Source organism: Emys orbicularis, chromosome 2 (genome assembly GCF_028017835.1).
Source record: "Emys orbicularis isolate rEmyOrb1 chromosome 2, rEmyOrb1.hap1, whole genome shotgun sequence".
Classification (NCBI taxonomy): domain Eukaryota; kingdom Metazoa; phylum Chordata; order Testudines; family Emydidae; genus Emys; species Emys orbicularis.
Window position 1 is genome coordinate 111,187,577 of NC_088684.1, and position 20,821 is coordinate 111,208,397.

At 45.5% G+C, this 20,821-nt stretch overlaps 1 protein-coding gene across 1 annotated transcript in view; it reads right to left on the minus strand.

The window, feature by feature from the left end:
• Positions 1 to 312: 312 nt before the first annotated feature.
• Positions 313 to 20,821, minus strand: part of RANBP9 (RAN binding protein 9) — a 69,312-nt gene continuing 48,803 nt past the window's right edge. Inside the window, exons 9-14 of the mRNA XM_065398670.1 lie at positions 20,487 to 20,677; positions 18,296 to 18,443; positions 6,989 to 7,110; positions 3,538 to 3,689; positions 2,435 to 2,546; positions 313 to 1,291 (exon numbers count right to left, since the gene is read on the minus strand). Of these exons, the coding sequence (XP_065254742.1) occupies positions 1,161 to 1,291; positions 2,435 to 2,546; positions 3,538 to 3,689; positions 6,989 to 7,110; positions 18,296 to 18,443; positions 20,487 to 20,677 (856 nt within the window). The 3' untranslated portion in view covers positions 313 to 1,160. The remainder of the gene's footprint in view (positions 1,292 to 2,434; positions 2,547 to 3,537; positions 3,690 to 6,988; positions 7,111 to 18,295; positions 18,444 to 20,486; positions 20,678 to 20,821) is intronic.

A 20,821-nucleotide genomic window follows, 5' to 3' on the forward strand; every position in this document is an offset into this window, starting at 1 on the left:
TTAAATCTTAGGGCAAGTAGGAGGTTGAAAGCATTTCCTTGGTGGCATCCTCACAGCACATCACAAATTGTTGGCATGTTCAGCTGAAACTTCAATCCACTAGCCCAAAGACTGGGAAAACTGGACTATATCCCAAGCAATAACACATCTGGAAGCAGGCAGTATTTTGCTTATGAGAAAGCAACTTTAACTTTCTACAACCACTTGATGCTTCTGCCCTGTACATAATTAAAGTGATCAATTCACATCAGTTTCAAAAGCTAGAACACAAAGTAGAATCAGTGTAGCATACAAATCCATGCTTCTAATATCTGTAGAAGTAAGTTTTTAATGGCTGGTTAATTATGATATCACTACATTTTATTGCAATATAGTACTCATTTAAGCACTTTTAAAAATGCAAGGTGTACAAAGATTAAATTAAGACTGTAAATTGACTAATATTTGGTTTTTATATAAATAGAGGTCGTAACCACACTGTGACATGTAATACTGTTATTATACAACAGTTAAACTGGTGAGTCTATAACAGAAGTTGTCTGTAGTTAAACAAAGAAAGTTGAAAAGACCATGTTAAAACAAAAACTACTAAGATCAACAGGTAGGGATTGTAAGTAGCAACAAACATATTCACTCAGCTCCTGAGTATTTCAAGTTTTACAGTACACATTAAAAAATATTTCTTCCCATCAACACTATATATCCAAACTGTCAGGTGTTTATGCATTTTGCAAGTTACACTGATTGAACTATGTAATAATGAGGGTGGAGGCTGGCAAGTCATCCTGCTTGAAGTTTACATCACCCACATGCTAACACATCCACAACATTTTCTATTCTTCTGCCCCACCTCAAGGTGGTAGGATTTTTGGTTTGTTTTGAACAATCATTTAAAGAAAGAATTTGTAATTGTCAATTTGGATGTCTGACATTATCAGTGATAATTTTAACTCTCAGTTGTCTAAGAGGTTAAAGATGGAAAATTTCTCCTAACACTAAGTTAGAAAATCATTTGCATCATGCTGTAAACTAGGAAGCAACGTAAAGCGACAGACCTGTCCTTAGTACATAATTAAAAGATCCAAATTCCAGTCAGCAGAGCTGATCTACCTCCATGTTGAATATGCCACAACACATACTTGAGATCTTCAAATGCATAGCTAGTGTAGATAATCTTCCACTGTGGCAAATGCACACGATCCAATTCCCGAACGTGCCATCAATCCTAGACACTGTGAAGCCTGTCCCATTGCTAGGGCAAGTGGTGGCTGCTTTGGCAGATTGTGGGTCTCTGAAAAGATTCAACAATGCATGTAAATCACTTTCTAGGACACAGTACTAGGAACAGATCTACCCAGTTTCACACATTGTGAGCCTTTCAACTATATAGTAACAAACTGCGAATCTGTGATTTAGGCAAGTTTGTATGTATAATACAACATGCACATTTCATATTACTAGTTGTTTAAAATCATTAACCTGTTGCATTTCCTTTGTGCATTAGGTTTTAGATATTTATCAAAAGTCTTACTGTATGATGAACTGTGGTTGCCCGTAAGCCATTATTTACCAAGTTACCACAGAATGGTTTCTGATACTGCAGCATTGCCTATTCATGAAATAACTGCATTGCGATCATCAACTACTACTGTAGTAATTTGAAAAATTGCTGACTTTAATGGTGAAAGGCATATGTACTCTGGTACTCTCTCGGCTCTGAGAGAAGCAAAGCAATATAGTTGTGGCACTAATACCATGGATGAGGACTTTGACCCCAATACCAGGGTTTTATGATAAATTACTGCAAAAGCAAAATCACAGAATTTTATTCTGTTTCTCTTCTGCGGTGCACTGTCAGTAATTCACGGGGCCAGGGCCGGCGCTTCCACTAGGCAACCCTAGGCAGTCGCCTAGGGCGGCAGGATTTGGGGGGTGGCATTTTGCTGCCCTCGGCAGAAATTAGGCGGCGGGGGGCCCTTCTGCTCCGGGTCTTCAGCGGAAATTCAGCGGCGGGTCCTTCACTCACTCCGGGACCCGCCGCCGAAGTGCCCCGAAGACGTGGAGCGGAAGGACCCCTGCCGCCGAAGACCCCAGGCCCCCTGAATGCTCAGAGGAGGAGCGCTGCCGCCTAGGGTGGCAAAAACCCCGGCGCCACTCCTGCACGGGACTGATGTAATCTGTTCAGTTTGAGGGGTTTTTTGGTTGTCCATTGTGCCATAGGTCTTCAACACTCAAGTTTGTCAAAACTGGTTTGCAGATTTTATATCAGTTTATTTCAGGTACTTCCAGTAATACAGGTACAGTGATTATTTAACTATACATATTGCAGAATACACAGTCCTTTGCAAGAGTCTAGGGAATGCAATGTCATTTGTGCTTACAGCACCACTTACCTGAATAAACATGCCAAGAAGCAAAAAGCATATATACTTACCTAGTATTGCACTATTAAGAACAGAGCACACAGGTTCTCTCTGTATTGGATCAAGCTGGTTTCCAACTGGACTGCTCCAAGGATCCGAATATGCAAGTAAACTGAACGCATCCTGTTAGAAAACAAAACTGAACACTAATCTTCCATCTAAAACGCACACAGCTATATCCAGTTACTGACAGAAAAGCTATTTTCCTCATTCATTCTAATCTAGAACTAAAAATGAGCTGTCTGCCATAAGAGACTGCAAATGCACTTTGTTAATAAATGGGCATCCAGGGATACCATATGATTAGGGCATGTGCCCAATACTGTCGTTAAGAAAACGGAGCTCACGCCATTTAGCCCAGCAACCTGCAACTTTGTAATATTAGAAAAACCTAAAAAAAGTTATTTTCAGTGTGTGAAAAGGTGACTTAGATCAAAACTATTTGGTGACAAGGAGAGCAAAAGAGGTTTAAAAACTGTATTTATAATAGAGTGCTTGTTTCCGCTAGCAAAACTCAATATGGTTTTTGTATGGGAATTATTTTCCACCAGTCTCGTGTAACTATAAAAAGCAGATGGAGAAATTATAAGGAAAAAGAAAACCTGACAAAAAGATTTTCTCTCTGCTTCCCACCCACCCACCCAAAGAGAGAAAACATTGCATCACATTTCACGCATATGTATTCTCCCTTGATAGAGCACTCCGTGTTCTGCTGCTTCCCTGGGTCCAATATTTACCGTACCGGAACTCAAAATGGCACATATGTAGTCTACATTCTAGATTTATTGGGAGGCAACTATATGATTTGTTGTATTTGAGGAGGAGACTGTGTGCCTTGTATTTTTAAATCTAGGAGTTTTTAAAAAAGAATTTTTAACATTTGCCACTTATCCTCTTGCCAGAGTAATGTTCACCTTATATATTCAGACTATAAAACTGCTGTACAGAAGATGGGAAGCCATGCTCCTCAGAATAGAAAAATATTGCAATAGCGCTTATTTTCATGAAGAAGAAAAAATGAAGCAAAAAACTAGCATGGTCAATGCAGCAGAGATTGCAAAATTCCATTTGGAAGTGCAGGCACCAAAAACACTAACGGGAAATATTGCCATACCTTTAGCATTTTCTTATTTGTTGTGTTTTTGCCACATTCTCTCCTTAGCTGTTCGCTCATTGCCTGCAATTCTCTTCCAAAATGGATCATTCTTTCAATGGCCGCCTGGCTACCTCCACATAGCTGACGTCTTAACTGACTTGAGTCAACTTCTGCAAGAATGACAAACCATCATCACTAATACAGTATGGCAGTACAAATGTACGGTACTAGTAAGTTTCTGCCAACTGATTAATTCATGTAATCAGGAGCAGATATGCGAGATCTCAGAATGAAAGCAATTCAGGAGCAGGATTCTTGGCACACTGTGCCTGGTGTACAGCACACAGCTGTGGAGCTATTTAAATAATTACTAAAGTTTCTACCTACAGAAATTGCATTAGTTTAACAGATTTAATTAAAATGGCCAAAAACCTCATGTATCTTGCATTGGAGCAAATGTAATGACAAGCTGAACTGCTATAAGGCAGGTTCAAAAATCAGGAGTATCGGAACAGGATTTTGCACTGGTTTAAAGACACGTTTAGTTAGGCTTGGTCTATGCAGTGTTGCACCAGTTTAATGAGGAAGCCTATTCTCTACTGGAAGAGGGAGGGCAGGGTGGGGGGTGGGGCAACAATTCTTGTTGCCTGTTCACATTAGCACCCAGCATTACAAATTCTGAACTGTCAAAACAAAGAGGTTAGCAGATCAGACATTGCTACAGAGCTAACCCCAGAAACGTACTTTATGTCTGCAAGTTCACTGTCACTTCATAGTTATTAGGAATCGATAGGACCCTTGGGGAAAAAGCTAAAAATATTAAATCTCAGATCATAGAAGGGTACTGGCTAAAAACTGGAGGTTTTTTAAATCTTATTTGAGCATTAAAAATTGGCACAATTACAGGTGACAGTACCCACTTCTAATATTTTCCACCAAGGGATTTCAAAGCACTTTATGAACATTAATCCATTTCAGCATGTTATGAGATTAGTGTTATCCCTATTTTTACAGATAAAGAACCTAAGGTACGGAGAAGTTAGCTGACTTATCAAGATTACACGGGTGGCTATGGAACAGAATTAAGATCTCTAACTCTGACTTGTGCTTTAGCCACAAAGCCATCCTCCCTATCCCTTTAAAAATAGTCTAGTCTGTACATAACTTGCTTGTGATAATAACAGTCTAGCTTTTAATAGTGTCCAGCAAATTATAACACTCATTTTTACCACAATTATCTTAGGTAAGTGAACTGTCACTTCCAAAACAGATCTCTGGTTACTTCAATCACACACTCATGTGTACATTACACTACAGAGAAATTGGAAAGAGTTCAAAAAACAAAATATCATAAAATAGTTCTCAAACTGTGGGGTGTAAAGTACTCTGGGTAGTCCAAGAAGCCACATTTCTTTTACAGAAGTGAAACACCCACGAGTCTTGAAGCAGCGATGTCTGTTGCTAGCTGGAGCCCAGTCTAGGACTTCATTTTCCAGAGGCTGTAAACAACTACATTAAAAAAAAGCAACTCTGTGCCTTTGCAGCTGTTTCATGTCTATCACAGAAAGCCTCTGTGGAAAAGGCTGCAAGAGAGTAAAGAAGTGGTTTTTCGAACACAAACCAGATCTTGTTATTCAGTTTAAGCAATGTAATACACAGGATAAGACTGAGAATTCAGATGACTCTCTTTCAGTGCTGGGAACAGAAGTACTGTGTTGAAACAATGACATAATGTTAGTTTACTAGGGAAGCTGCAGAACAGCACTAGTGTATGCTCTGAGACTGGAGCAGTTTCACAGATCTTTTTAAGAACTGTTGTACTCTGAAAGTCTACAAAAAAAATCCATGTTTGTCTCACTTTAAGTAAAAACAAACAAACAAACAAAAGTTTTTTTTCCAACATGCAGCCCTGCAAATACAGGAATTGATTGTCAAGCTGGATTCTCTCTCACACACATGAGGAGTATGAAAGATTTAGTGAGGCCAAATTATGGCCTATTTACACCAGTGTAACCCTCAATGCCTTCAGCATGGTTGCACAGGTACATTTGATAGGCCCTACAATTGAAATTTAGTTAACTTCCTCTTAGTTAAAGTGGCTCTATATGAAGCTGTGAAATTTATGTGTCACTCAAGTCAACAGGAATGAGTGAACACAGAACAGATCTGATAAGTAAGAAAGATTGGGCCATTTTTACATAGCTACTTTTTAAAGTAGGACTGTATAAGTCAAATGTGGAAAATATGAAATTTTTCTCTAGTGGAAAGCAGAACCATTTCAATCTCTTATCAACTCTTCCTGTCTCTGTCCATAGGGAAAAGAAGATGGTCCTAAAACATCTCCCCAATTCCTTGGTATAGGCCATTTTGGGGACCCCATCCTGAAATCTTTCCTAAACCCCCTCTTCTGGCCTTCAAACCACCACCAACAACCACCTCTCCAAGCTCATCAGATGCAAGCTGCCCACACACCAGGACACACTAACTCAAAGCAGCACCAGAACTCACCAGAACAAATGCAAAACCTGCAGACATATCCCCACTACTACAATTATCAACATACCTTTCCATACCCATGGGTCTCTACACATGCTTATCAAAACATGTGGTGTACCTCATCCAGTGCACTAAATGCCCCAGTAACAACTATGTGGGTGAAACCTCAATCACTACACTCTTGAATGAACTCTCACAAGCATAATGATAAAACACAGACACCATATCACCTGTGGGTGAACACTTAAAGCGATCACTCCCTCAGTCCTCATCCTCCAAGGAAATCTGGACAACACTTTCAAAGACAAGCCTGGGAGCTTATATTCATCACTCTGCTAGACACTAAAAATCATGGACTGAACAGAGTCACTAGATTTATGGCTTATTACAACAATCTAACCCACTAAACAACCTCTCCTCCTGCCCCTCCCCCAGCTTCTGCCCCCTACTTCCTTTCCTCCTTAAGAGAGGTGTTAAAAAGCCACCTCATCTCGAATGGTCACTTGAAATATGTGTTAACTACTTATGCTAAACAATCTGTTCAAATCTTGTAGTTTCCCAGACCTGAAGAAGAGCTCTTTGAAAGCTTGTCTCTCACCAACAGAAGTTGGTCCAATAACAGATATTGGTTGTACTGCTATCAACGAGTGTTGAGTTTTCAGGGAAAAAATTTACTGCTAACATCAATGAACTAAACAAAAAGCATGATGGTTTCCAAATGAAGTTATGTGCCGGTTATTTGATTTTTTTTTTTTTAAATATCTATTACAATATTCCCCTCTCCCCTGCTTGTTTTCAGATTAACATTATGCCAGATAGTGTTATGAGATTTACATATAGTACAATACTAGCAAAATGGAAAGTTAAGATTTCAGTCATGTCACTAATTTTCAATTTGGGAAGCATTGCAAGTAAAAACATAACCTTGTTGCCATCACTTTTTATTAAAAATGTAAGAAATATCACTGCAGACCCATTTCTGTGTCACATTCTTCCATTTCGTGATCATGTTTAGAACTACCATTTAGGAAGCCATTGGATGAAGTCTCTGCAACTCCATTGGAGTAGTGATCTGTTTCCATGTCTACATCACTGCTGAGAAAGGGAGAAAAAAACATATCACTAACTTCAAAAATACTTTGGTTTGCTTCTCCACTTTACAGTTTCACCGTAACAATTTCCTGTCTGCTCTAGTCAAAATATCACCTTTTAAATAATATCACATTGGATGAGTAATAATTAACCATAGGATTTATTCACAGCAAATAACTACACAGGCATCAGGGATTTTGGATTGCCCCAACCCAACAGCCAATGTGAAATACATTAACACTCAGCATGAGGTAGTACAGATCTCTGGTGCTAAGAGATGTGAAAAGTTAATTTTACTATTTTGTTGAAATTTGTTAAAATACATGTTAAAACATATAGCTAATTTAGATATAATTATCAGAGATCCTAGTTTTTCTTGATAAAAAAGCTCTCCAATAAAATAAAAAAATCGGTGTTTTTCCACGATTAAAATGAAAGACTGAACTTTAGTTTCTCTGGCCATAATATTATATAAGTTCAATATGTTTTATTGATACAGTGGAACCCTGTTTATCCAAACTAATTGGGACCGGGGCCAGATCAGATAATCAAAACTTTGGATAATCCAGAGAGCTTCAGCCCGGGTGACGGGTCTCTGGTGAAACTGGAGCCCTTCAGCCCCAGTTTGGTTAATACGGAGAACCAGATAATGGAGGCTTGGGTAAACGGGGTTCTACTGTATGTTTTTATTTTTTCACAAAATGTAAAAACTAAAGATTCTCTGTAACAACGCAAATTCCTCATTTTTCCGTGCTTTTCTGTGGAAAACTGATTTCTAGGATCCCTGATAATTATACACAGAAATTCCAACGTGTGTTTTGAGCTTGGTCACAAGCGGTAGGATGTATACTTCAACTGCTGAGAAAATCTGCTATTCCAATTCTCTCTTATTTTTTATACCAAAGGGCAAGGCAAGCATGAAGCTTATTTGGAGAACACCAGCTTTAGGCAAAACAATGCAGTTCTTTCAGCAAGTTTCAGTCCATAGATTATTCACTCAGACTGGAAAGCAATACCAGGAATAAGACGGAGGGCAGAGGAACAGAGTTGGGGAAAGAACCAAAACCCAGTCAGCCAAAGCATGCACAAGACACAAAAGAATCTTGTTCAGAAAACACACATGGAGCACAAGACTGCATGACAGATCTCTGTTCATGGCACTGGACAAAAGCACTCTTTGGAAGCTGCATGTGCTCTGGTTGAATAGAGTGCCTTCAGACATATCCATATTTTTAAATGTATTTAGGCGTTGCAACATTTAAATGATGTAGGAGCCTAAATCTCATTTTCAAAAGGAATTTAGGCACTTAGACACCAAAAGGCACTGCCTAAATACCTTTAAAAATATGGGCTATAGTAACCGATAATACTCCAGCTCATTCTATTATCAGTTACGAAAAGCACCGTTTAAAGATGCACTTCTTCTCAGACATTGCTTTTAAGGCTAAAAGAAATCCAGTTTACAACTAATTTCACTACTAGGGAATATTCAGCGCCTTTTTAACATCAGGAGAAAAAGGCCCCTTGTAAATGATGGGCTGTAGTGCATCTTACGAAAAGCTTCAAAAGGTGGGTTAGAGTTCATGAAGCCCTTTGGCAGAGACAATTGCTAATACAAAACACTTCCTTGAAACAAAGACGTGTTTTTGGAACCTCATCTGTTTATGCTAATTTTCTAATTTCTAGAGAAGGGACTAGAAACCACAATTGCATTAAAAAGGCAAGAAGAAAAGCAACAGGGCAGTCTGCAATATATCTTCAGTGCCTGTACACAAATGCAAGGAGCATGCGGAACAAGCGGGATGAAGTGGAAGTCATGGTATATGAAGAAAATTATGACTTAATTGGCATTACGAGACTTGGTGGGACAACTTCCAGGATTGGAATACCAGCATTAAGGGATATAGCTTGCTCCGGAAAAAACGGTTACTAACCTTTCCGTAATGTTTGTTCTTCGAGATGTGCTGCACATGTCCATTCCGTATTCGGTGTATGCGCGCCGCATACACAGTCGCCAGAAATGTTTTCCTTCAGTGGTACCCGTTTGGCCAACCCCGCACCCTCTCAGTTCCTTCTTGCTGGCCAACGCCGACAGAGCAGTAGGAGGGTGGGTTGTGGAATGGACATGTGTAACATATCTTGAAGAACAACACTTACAGAAAGATTAGTAACCGTTTTTTCTTCTAGCGCTTGCGCGTGTCCATTCCACATTAGGTGACTCCCAAGCAGTACCATAGGAGGTGGGCTCAGAGTTCATGGACATGCAGATCTCAACACAGCTCGACCAAACCACAACCCTAGCTGGTTGATGGCGTAGTAGGAAGAAAATGTATGCGCCAACAACCAGGTCGCCGTTCTGCAAATGTCCCGGACTGGTACCTGGGCCAGGAATGCTGCTGAGGAATATTGTGCCCTCGTGGAATGGGCAGTCAGAATGTTTGGTGGAGGGACCCCCACCTGCTCATAGCACATGCGAATGCATGTGTTCGAGTATGAAATCCTATGAGCCCAAAATGGGGCGGCCTTCCATTCTATCTGCTATTGCCACAAAGAGCTGTGTGGATCTACGGAATGGTATTGTCCTTTCTATATAGAACGCTAGCCTAACATCCAATGTGCGGAGCTGCTGCTCCTCCTTATTGGCGTGTGGTTTCGGGAAGAAAACAGTCGGAAAAATAGCTTGATTACTGTTGAAACGGCAAAACTACCTTCATGAGAAATGCAGGGTGGGGGCAGAGCTATACCTCGTCCTTAAGGAAGACCTTGTACGGGGTTCTGATGAAAGGGCCCTGATCTCTCAGATCCTCATGGCCAAGATAATTGCTACCAGAAAAGTCACCTTCCAGGTGGGAAGCATGATGCCAGGGGCTTGAAGGGAGGGCCCGTGAGCTTTGACAAGACCAAGTTTAGGTCCCACAGGGGAATGGGTTCCCAAATCTGCATCCATAGCCTTTCTAATCCCTTGAGGAAACGAATGGCCATTTTGTGCAAGAAAACCGATTGGCCATACACCAGAGGGTGGAATGCAGAAATGGCTGAGAGATGTTATTTAATCGATGAAATTGCTTCATCTGAAACACCAACGTCTAGCAGATACTCCAGCACCATCTGAAGAGATGACTGAGCAGGCGAGAGGCCTTGTTGCGATGACCAAACGGAAAAAATGCTTCCACTTGGGTGGAGCATTCAACCATAGCCCTGAGAGATCAGATCTGGGAGGGAGGGAGAAGCATCAGACTCGCTACTGACGGGTCTAACAGTGTGTCGAACCAATGCTGATGTGGCCAGGCTGGGGCTGTAAGAATAACCCTCGCTCTGTGCCACTTGACCTTCAGCAGGACTTTGTGCACAAGTGGAATGGGGGAAAGGCATAGAATAGGTGCTTTGTCCAAGAGAATAAGAAGGCGTCCATGAGTGAGCCTGGGCTGTAGCGCACAGAGAACAAAACTGATGACATTTTCTGTTCTTCCTGGTTGCAAACAGATTTACAAGGGGAGATCCCCACCACTGGAAAATGACCTTTGCTATGTTGGGATGGAGGGACCACTCATGATGAGTGGAGAAAGACCCGCTGAGGTAATCTGCCAACTCGTTCTGGGCTCTTGGAAGGTGAGAAGCTTTGCGGTGGATCGAGTGCTTTATGCAAAACAAGCGAATAGTCTCCTGACACAGGGGGAAGAGTGAGCCCTCCCTGCCTGTTGGTGTAGAACGCGGCTGCTGGGTTGTCTGTAAGTACCCTAATGTCCTTGTTTACAATGTGGGGAAGAACACCTGTCATGCTAGACAGACCACTCTAAGCTTTCTGACATTTATATGTATAGAGCGCTCTTCCGGGGACCACAGACCTTGAGTCCTGAGGTGCCCTAAATTAGCCCCCCAGCCTAACTCCGAAGCATCTGAGACCAGGGATATCGAGGGCTGGGGCCTGACAAAAGGAATGCCTGAGCCCACCAACCAAGGATCCCTCCAGCTGTTGAGGGAGGCAAAGACTGGAATGGGCACTGAGAGCACCAAGTCCAAATGATGGCAGTTCGGCAAGTACACTAAGGCCAGCCAAGCTTGAAGTGGGTCTGAGGCTCAGTCTCACATGCTGCACTACATATGTGCACGTGGCCATGTAACTTAAAAGTCTGTCACAACAGCCCATTTCTGCCATAGAGTGGGCCTTGGAGTGCGATATCAGTGACGCCATCATCAGGAAGTGGGCTTCTGGGAGGAAGACCCTGGCTTGGGTAGAATCGAACATCGCTCCGATGAACTTTATTCTCTGTACCGAGATGAGGTTTAACGTCTGATAGTATATCAGTAGACCCAGTGTTCGTAAGGTTGCCTGAACAAGGTGGATATTGGTCTTCTCCTGGGCCTAGGATTGGCCTTTGATCAGCCAGTCATCGAAATGCAAGTAAATCTGTGCCCCTCGCCTTCTCAGGAAGGCTGCAACTACCGCCATACATTTCATAAAGACCTGTGTGGCTGCCAACAGGCCAAATGGGAGAACTATGAACTGGTCGTGGGTCTGATTCACAACAAATCTGAGAAACCTTCTGTGATGGTGTACCAGTCCCTGTGATCCAGGAAGGGAATGACTGAGGCGAGGGAGACCATGCAGAACTTCAGCTTTTTGAGATAGCTGTTGAGGCAGCGCAAGTCTAAAATGCCTCTAATTCGCTTCTTGTGCAGGTCCTGACAGGGTGGTGGAACTGAGAAATGGGTGAGCTGTTAGGGCCTGAAATGTTTCCTCGAAGGCACCATGGCAGACACACTCAGGAGTTCTTCAGGCCATGGAGCTTCACATCTGTTTGCTCTGAGAAGAGTGAGGACCCTTCAACAGATGATCCTGAAGGGACTGCTGGACCTTCACCGGTAGGCCAGAGGACTGTAGCCAAGAGAACTTTCATATGGCCACCAGATCTGGCTGCTGCATCCAGGGTGGTGTGCAAGGAAGCCCTGGCTATTGCCTTCCCCTCTTCCACCAGAGCAGATAACTCCTGCCTGGATTCCTGAGGGAGCGAGTCCTTAAATTTTGATATGGAGTCCCAGACATTAAAGTTGCATTTCCCTAGCAACGCCTGTTGGTTGGGGATGCGAAGCCGTAAACCACCAGTAGAATAAGCTTTTCTACCAGAGAGGTCTAGGTTTTGTTTGAGTTTTTGAGTCTTTTGCCCTGGGGGTTGCCCCTTACAGTCCCTGCCTGTCCCGCCGACACCACCAGGGACCTCCCGGGAGGGGTTGGGGGGTACAAGTACTCATAACCTTGGGCAGGGGCAAAGTGCTTCTTTTCTGCCCACTTCAAAGTGGGGGGGCCAGAGAGGATGGGGTTTACCAGAGGGTTTTAACTGGACCCATAATGGCCTCACTGAGCGGAAGAGCCAACTTTGACAGGGCCACCGTGGCCAAGATGTCTACTAGGCTGTGGGAAGACTCTTAGTACTTCCACTTCCAGTCATAGGTTCGAGGCCACCCAGGGTGGCGGGCTGACATGCTTGGCCCTGACACCACCTCATCTGGGGAGGAGGCGGCGGCCTGTACCAGCAGGGGTTCCTCCTCTTCTTCCTCTGCACCACATGGATCCCACAGGTCCAGGTCCTGAATGTTGGTGCCGGAGTCCGGGTCAGGTGCCGCTCAGTGAGATGGAGGAGCCCTTTTCTCAGACACCACTGAACAAGAGCATCCAGAGGGGGGGCTTGGCACTGGGGGGAAGCCCCACGAGTTCCAGAATGGCCATTGCATTTGTATAGGCCAGTGCCCACTGGGCTATGCACTCAGAGGTACCCCCACACCAGGATCCCCCATCATATAGGATGGGGGGGGGGAAAATACTAGTATGGATTCCTCAGCTGGATGCACGACTCCACCTCCAACTCAGAGCCGTCCTCCAGGGACCATGGAGGTGCAGTACCTGTCAATTCCAGGGATTGGTGCCAAGGATCCGGGGACCTGCACCAAGGTGGGGGAGCCCGTGTCGACACTAGCAGGGATGGTTTCCCTCTGGACGGTGCTGATGGTCCCGGTACTGAACAGGAGTTCAAGTCAACATGCTCCCTTCTACTCGCCAGCACAGATGTCAACTCTTGGACTGCTGGCGATGGCAGTACTGACAGGACCAATAAGTCTCTGGCTATAATGAATGCCTCCAGCGTGGACAGCACCACTATCTTGCTGATGCCATGCTGTCCCTCTGCTGCCAACGGCTGATCCTGGACTGGACTCAGAGCCTGCAAACCGGACGCAGTTGACAGTACAGCCTGTCAAGCAGGGACAGAGGAATGGCCAGACTTAAGTTGCACTCCACTGCTCTTCCCATGCTTGGTCTTTTTGGGGAACGCCCTGTTATCCAGCTGCTTCTTACGTTTCTTTCTCAAGACCGGTAATGGGTCCAAAGGGTCTCTGTTGGGGCGATACGTTTGGGCTAGGCACAGCTGTAACGGTCTGAGTTTTAGGTGGGCATGTCTGACTACGTGTGTGCAAGCCGCCATGTGCCCCAGGAGTTGCATACAGCATCTGGCCATGGTCGTGGGAAACTGTTGGATAGAGCTTACGACCTTTTGGATGGCCAGGAACCTGGAAGCTGGAAGACTTGCCCGTGCCGCCACCGAATCCAGGACTGCTCCTATGAAATCCAGTCTCTGTGTGGGGATCAGTGAGGATTTGGGTACATTGACCAGTAGGCCGAGCTTGCAGAACACCTGTAACGCCAGTGCCACATGGGAGCGGACCTCGTCCTCTGACCTGCCTGCGAGGAGCCAGTCGTCCAAGTACGGGTATACCCGCATCTTCCTTTTTCGAAGAAAGGCTGCCACCACGGACATGCATTTTGTGAACACTTGCGGGGCCGTTGCTAGGCCGAAGGGTAAGACCGCAAATTGGAAATGGTGTTGGTTGATGGTGAAGCGCAGGAACCGCCGGTGGGCAGGGCGGATGACAATGTGAAAGTACGCATCTTTCATATCGAGGGCAGCGTTCCAATCCCCCGGATCCAAGGACGGGATAATAGCGCCAAGGGAGACCATACGAAAACGTGCCTTGACCAAAAATTTGTTTACTTTGCCGAGGTCCAAAATAGGACGGAGGCCCCCTTTTGCTTTGGGAATAAGGAAATATCTGGAATAAAACCCTTTCCCTCTTAGGTCCGGAGGGACCACCGCTCCTACTTTGAGGAGGGCCCGCACCTCCTGCATAAGGAGTTGCTCCTGAGAGGGGTCCCTGAAGAGGGACGGGGATAGGGGGTAGAAGGGAGGGGGCGAGGAGAACTGAAGGGTATATCCCGCCTCCACCGTGCGAAGGACCCAGCGGTCCGATGTTATACGGGACCAAGCACGGCAGAAATGGGACAAGCGGTCCCTGAAACATAGGGGAGGATCCGGTATAAGGGTCGGTACGCTGTCCTCGATCACAGCTTCAAAACCCTTGCTTAAATCCCGGCTGTGGCTTGCCTTGGCTTTGGCCCTGGTTAGGCGTGTTGTTCCGTCTATGTCTGTTGTCCCTGCCCCTTCTGCGGTACGGTTCCTGTCTAGGACGAGGGTGGTACTGCCTCTGCGGTGGTTGGGGCTTAAAGGGTTTCCTCTGAGTCACTGGGGTGTGCATTCCCAACGACTTGAGGGTTGCTCGAGAGTCTTTGAGGCTATGTAATCCGTCTGGTCTGAGAACAAGCTTGACCCCTCGAACGGGAGGTCTTGCAAGGTGTTTTGCACCTCTGGGGGAAGGCCGGAAGCCTGTAGCCATGCTGAGCACCTCATCACCACTCCTGACGCGATTGTCCTGGCAGCTGCGTCCGCGGAGTCAAGCGAGGCCAGCAGAGAGGTTTTGGCTACTGCCTTCCCTTCATCCACTAAGGCAACGAACTCGGGTTGTGAACCCTGGGGCAGGGAGTCCTTAAACTTGGAGACGGATGCCCAAGAATTGAAATTGTGTCTGTTCAGAATCGCTTGTTGGTTAGCGATCCTCAACTGGAGGCCCCCGGACGAGTAGACCTTCCTACCAAATAAGTCCAAGCACTTTGCCTCCTTGGCCTTGGGGGCCGGGGCTTGCTGGCCATGCCGCTCTCGTTCGTTGACCACCGAGACGACCAGCGAACAGTGTTGGGAGAGAAAAGAGGAAGTCGAACCCTTTGGAGGGGGTGAACTACTTCCTCTCTAGGCCTTTCGCAGTTGGTGCACTGGAGGCCAGTGTTTGCCATACTGTCTTATAGTTAGATTGTACTGTTTTTATGAGCGGGAGTACGATCCTGGAGGGGCCTTCCGGGCTTAGGATGTCAACCATGGGGTCCTCCTGTTCTACCGTCTCCTCCGCCTGCAACCCCAGATTGAGGGCTACTCGGCAGAGCAGTTCCTGGTGCGCCCGATGGTCAATCGGAGGAGGGCCGGACACTGTCGTGCCCGCCACGGCTTCATCTGGTGAGGAGGAAGAGGTTAGGGCCTTCTGAGCGTCCGCCTCTTCCTGCAACTCCTCACCGACTGGGCACTCCTCTGGGGTCTGCTGTATCTGAGACGGTGCCAGGCTCAGTGCCGAGTCAGCTCTTTCTCGCTCCGGTGGTCTGGAGACCGTGGCCTCCTTGCGAGAGGAGGGGCGCCCCTGCGGGGAGCGGGACCGGTGTCCCGAGGGGCCAGATCTCGAGGTCCTGGACGAGGGACCTTGCTGGTGGTAGGCCCAAGGGGTCCAGAATGGCCATTGTCCTGGCTGGCCCCACTGTGGGTGCCAAGCGGCTTCGTGTTCCCTACCGGCCGGTGCCCTGTGGGTAAATCTGCTGGACTGGCCCGAGTCTGCCTCCGAAACCACGGACGGTGACCTGGATGGCCACGGTGGTGCCGTGGGACGGTGCCGGTCCGGGGTCGGAGAGTAGTACCTCCGTGACCGGGACCGGGAGTAACGTCTTGCCGACCTGGACCGGTACCGACGACCTCGGGACCGGGAACGACTGCGAGTGGTCAGTCTCGGGGATCGCGTGGCTGACACCTCCCGGTGCCTACTCGAGTAGGGCTGCTGGGTCGGTGCCGGGCGCTTATTCGGGCCTGACGGCTGTGCGGTCCTCTGCGCCGAGGGTAGCCGGGAGTCCACCGAGGCGGAGCTTGACCAGGATCGGCGCCGTGAATGGTGCCGAGATGGTGACCGTGATGGGCGCACCATTGCCGGCTTTTCTCTGGATGGCAGTCTTGGCGGATTATCCTTGGCTTGGAGGGGGCCTTCAGCGGACAATACGATTAGGTCCTTTGCCGCCTCAAATGTGTCCGGGGTGGAGGGCTGCTCCAAAAGCTCCTCCAGCCCTTCCTCCTCACTCGATGCGCCTATCCCGGGGCTTGACGGGCCTTTCGGCGCCAGAGCCACTGGCACCAGGATCTGCCCTGGGGCCGCCACGCCCTTAGGCGCACTTGAGGTCTTCGCGGGCGCTGCCCTCTTATGTGGGGAGCGTCCTCGGGCCTTGGGTTGGCCCTTCGATTTTGCCGGTGAAGATGACCGGTGCCGGGGGCGGTCCTGCTGTGCCGTAGGCTTAGGGTGCCCCGCCGGTGCCAGATCATGAACCGATGCTGGGGCACTCCGCACCGAAGTTGACGGTGCCTCGGCCTGCTGTGCCGAAGTGGAGGGCTGTAATGCAGCCTCCATGAGCAGCTGCTTAAGGCGAAAGTCTCTCTTTCTTAATCCTGGGCTTGAAGGCCTTACAGATCTTGCAGAGCTCTTTTTGGTGTGCTTCCCCCAGGCAATGGAGACACGAGTCGTGGGGATCGCTTATCGGCATAGGCTTGCGGCACGTGGCACAAGCCTTGAAGCCTTGGGCGTGCGGCATGCCCCGCCACCCAGGGCCGGTGTCGGGATTGACCAAACACCTAACACAAAGGAGCTTAACTACTACTAAAGAACTGATAACTGCTAAGGTTAACACTAACAACTAACGCTAAGGGACACTCTCAAGCAAGAGAGCGAGTTGTTCCAACGCCGTCACGGACAGTAAGAAGGAACTGAGGGAGGGTCGGGCCCGCAGGGATATATATATGCTAGAGCGGGGCGCCGCTCTGGCGGGGGGGGGGGGGGTCCCTGCCGGCCCGACGGGAGCCGCTGAGGGAAAAAGTTTCCAACGTCCGCGCACGCAGCGCGCGCGCACACCTAATGTGTAATGGACGTGAACAATCACTTGAAGAAGAATAACTACTGGGAAGAAGAAAAAAGGAAGGCTGGAGTGACAAACGAGAACCACTGACTATAGCTTGCCAAAGAAGAGGAGCAGTTACAGTGACCATCACAGGCATTAAGAAGGAACTGAGAGGGTACAGGGTTGGCTGGACCCTTTACACTGCTCCATAAGTGCGCAGCACCAGAGGGTGCTAGAGCTGACCTGACAGGTACCACTGAGGGAAAAAAATTCTGGCAAGTATATGCAGGGCACGCGCACACTTACTGTGAAATGGACATGTGCAAGCACTCCAAGTAGTAGTTCCATATTTGTCATCATAACGGGTTTCTTTATCACAGACAGTTTTAAAAGTAAACGCTTCCCCTCCACTTGCTAGGTCCGTAAACTCTTCCTGCACTCTCAAGTCTGGTTCCGTCCATCTCACCCAGCAATAAACATTTTACAGGCCAAATTAGGCTCGGTTATACCTATGCTATCTATCATTTTAGAATTACCACCTCTGACATATGCAAACCCATTAAAAGCAAAGGGGTTGCACACATCTAGTGCTTGCAGCAAGCCATTGTGGTTATGTACTACATACAAGAGAATCCACAGTTCACTCAATCTTATCTGCATACAATGAATAAAAAGCAGTGAATATGTTTGTCATTGAAGTCCTCACATATGATTTTGAATAAGCACCAGACCAGAAGATGAAGGGAGAAGTCTGACAACCAGAAGAAGCTGGTCTGAGAACAAAAACTGATGTCTCTAATGTCACAGTTAAAATAATTTGCCTTTTCCCAATTTACTCATTTAACAGAACAGTATATGTGTACTATTGTACTGAGTCTTAAAGGTGAAAGTATCACAATACATTTAATGAAAAATATGAGAAAGTAATTCCAACCCCCTCACCCCATCCCATTTTATCAACTATTAGTGAGTACTCAAAAACACATGCTATGCCTGGGTCCTAAAAACCCATATAAAAACTACTCTCTCTGCAGTGCAAAATAAAGATATTTATGACAAAAACTAGCATCATGGGTGGATCAGACATCGGTTTGGGAGATTACTCACTTGGTGTAGCTGTTAACTTGCTGTGATCTTGATACATTTATATTGTTGAGTTCAGGTACATTCAAACTTGTGGACTGGTGTTTAATATGACAGTAAGACTGATGTGCTTTGTTTGATATTAATCCATTACTGCAACTACTTTCAAAACCTAAACAAAAGAATATTTTAGTAATTTCAGTCAGTTACAAATTGTGATTTTATGTACACATTTCTGAAATAAGTATAAGATTGATTTGTTCATGTACAGTAGATTTATCAAATAATTCCACATACCTAGCTTCCACTCCTCAAGCCTTTGAAACAGATTTAAGGCTTTCACAGTAAAGAAGCCAGGTAATAAAATTAACTAGCAAATGAGAACAGCAGCTTACAGATCAGATTTTCAGTTCATTAGCGAAAGTTCCCAGTGAAATACACAAGTCAGAAGAACTACAGACCTTTTTCTTGGAATATACCATTCAGAAAGTATCTGAAAACCCTGACTGGGCTAGTGTCTGCCTTGGTTTTTAATGGCTACACTTTATCTTAATTGGCTTTGTATAATAACTGTTACAAACAAACACTTATTTTTATGTTATTTTTCATAAGCAAGTTCAGTAATTTGAAGGTATATTCAATATTATCGAACAAACGATTAATGATGATCAAAATTTGATGGAGAATTACACTTTGCTAAACCGCAGAACATTTGGTTAAACATTACTCCAGTCTGATGTACTACTCTTTCCGCTAACACCTCATCCCTCCCTGGTAATATTTAATTGAGGAAATCTGTAATTTAAAAGCAGACACATTAAATATGTATTAATTTGATACTTTATTTTATCAAGTCCTGAAAATGGGACTTTTCTACGGTAGCAATAGATCACAAGCACTTTCAATCTGCCATTCAATAAATCCATCAGCCACTACTAATATACAACTTCGCATAGATTTATTATTATTAGGTGTGGCTTTATCTTCAAAACAATAGAAAGTCAAAGTTTTGGGGGTGAGAGATTTTCTCCATCACATCCTACTAAACTTTCAAAGCTGAAAATAGGAGAAACAGGATACAAGTTATAAATACCTTCTATTTGAATATTATAATAGCTATATGTTTAACTTTTCATAAGGTCTTCAGTCCCTTCCCCACGACAGCAGTTGCCTTTCCAGCAGCAGTGTCCCCCCCACTGGCCACTTAACCCTCACTTTCTACTTAGGGAAAACTAGACTGAAGACAAGACGTTGGCCTCAATTTAGATTTTATAACAGAATTGAACTGAAAGTGGACAGAGGGACACCAACTACTGCTGAAAGAGGACTGGGTTCAGTGAAGATATACAAAACTTCCACTTACTTTCACAGAGCACAATCTCTCCCTCTGTCCAACCCACTTGCACTTTAAAAGTTGGTCCTCCCCTCAAATATTTAATATTACTTAAACTGAACTGGAAGCCTTGAAACATTCAAGTCTGTCTTTTAAGTTAAAGATCTGCTTAAGACAGCCTGATCACCCTCAGTGATCAGGCTGAGCGGCATCAACTGAAGTTTGGTTGTCAGCAGAAAGTCAGAAACTGACCTGCCTGACCACCAACCCCGCAACCCCTCATACCAGCACACCACTGCTCTGGGACTCCTTACAAGTCATTGTCTGTTCTCTATGCCCTATAACCCATGCTCATTCCTAGGCTGAAGGAGATGGTAGCTTCTGGTCATGTCAGCAGATCAAATGGGGCAGTATGGGCGAGGTGGAATACAGCGGGTCCCCTGCCAAGGGAAAAGCAGTGCCATTTGGGATTCACTCATAAGTCCCACCCTGGAATCACCTCCAAGCAGCTAACCACATACTAGATGCCAAAAACCACCCTACTACACAGAAGACTTCCCAAAATATTTGGAACCAGTCCCCAAGTGACATACACCATGGGATTAGCTGGTTGCCCAAGCCTTTACTTTCACCTAGCTGGATTTATACTTTGATGACTGGACCTCAGCTATGCACTATTTCCAGTTGGCAAATGACTGACATCACCAAAAACAGCCAATTGATGAGTACTAACTTCCCTTTGGATAACTAATTCAGTATGTTGAACTAGGAGAACAGAAATCATTAATATGCAAATCTGACAGATCTGTAATTTTTTTCTTGACATTCAGAATTGAAGAAAGATCTCAGTATAGCGTGGGGTTTTCCCCTAGTGTGACTCACCAGAAAAGTGTGTGCTGCTTCCTTTGCTTGCTGCTAAACTGTGAATATTCATTCCATGGCTGGGGCTCATGCTAGGACTACTAAATGATCGAGGGCTTACAGGGTAACTATCTTGTGATTTTGGACTATGGCCACCCAGACACCGCACTTCACTGTCTGTACCATTCACCATTTCTATAAACTGGCGCACCCTAAACAATTAAAAAAAGACAACATTATTTTAGGGAGAAGACATGCCACTTCAGAATTTCAGATAAACATTCAATGCAAGCAGAAGTAATTTAAGTCTTGAAAACAAAGTTTTACTCTCTGACAAAGCACTCAATGTCAGAGAT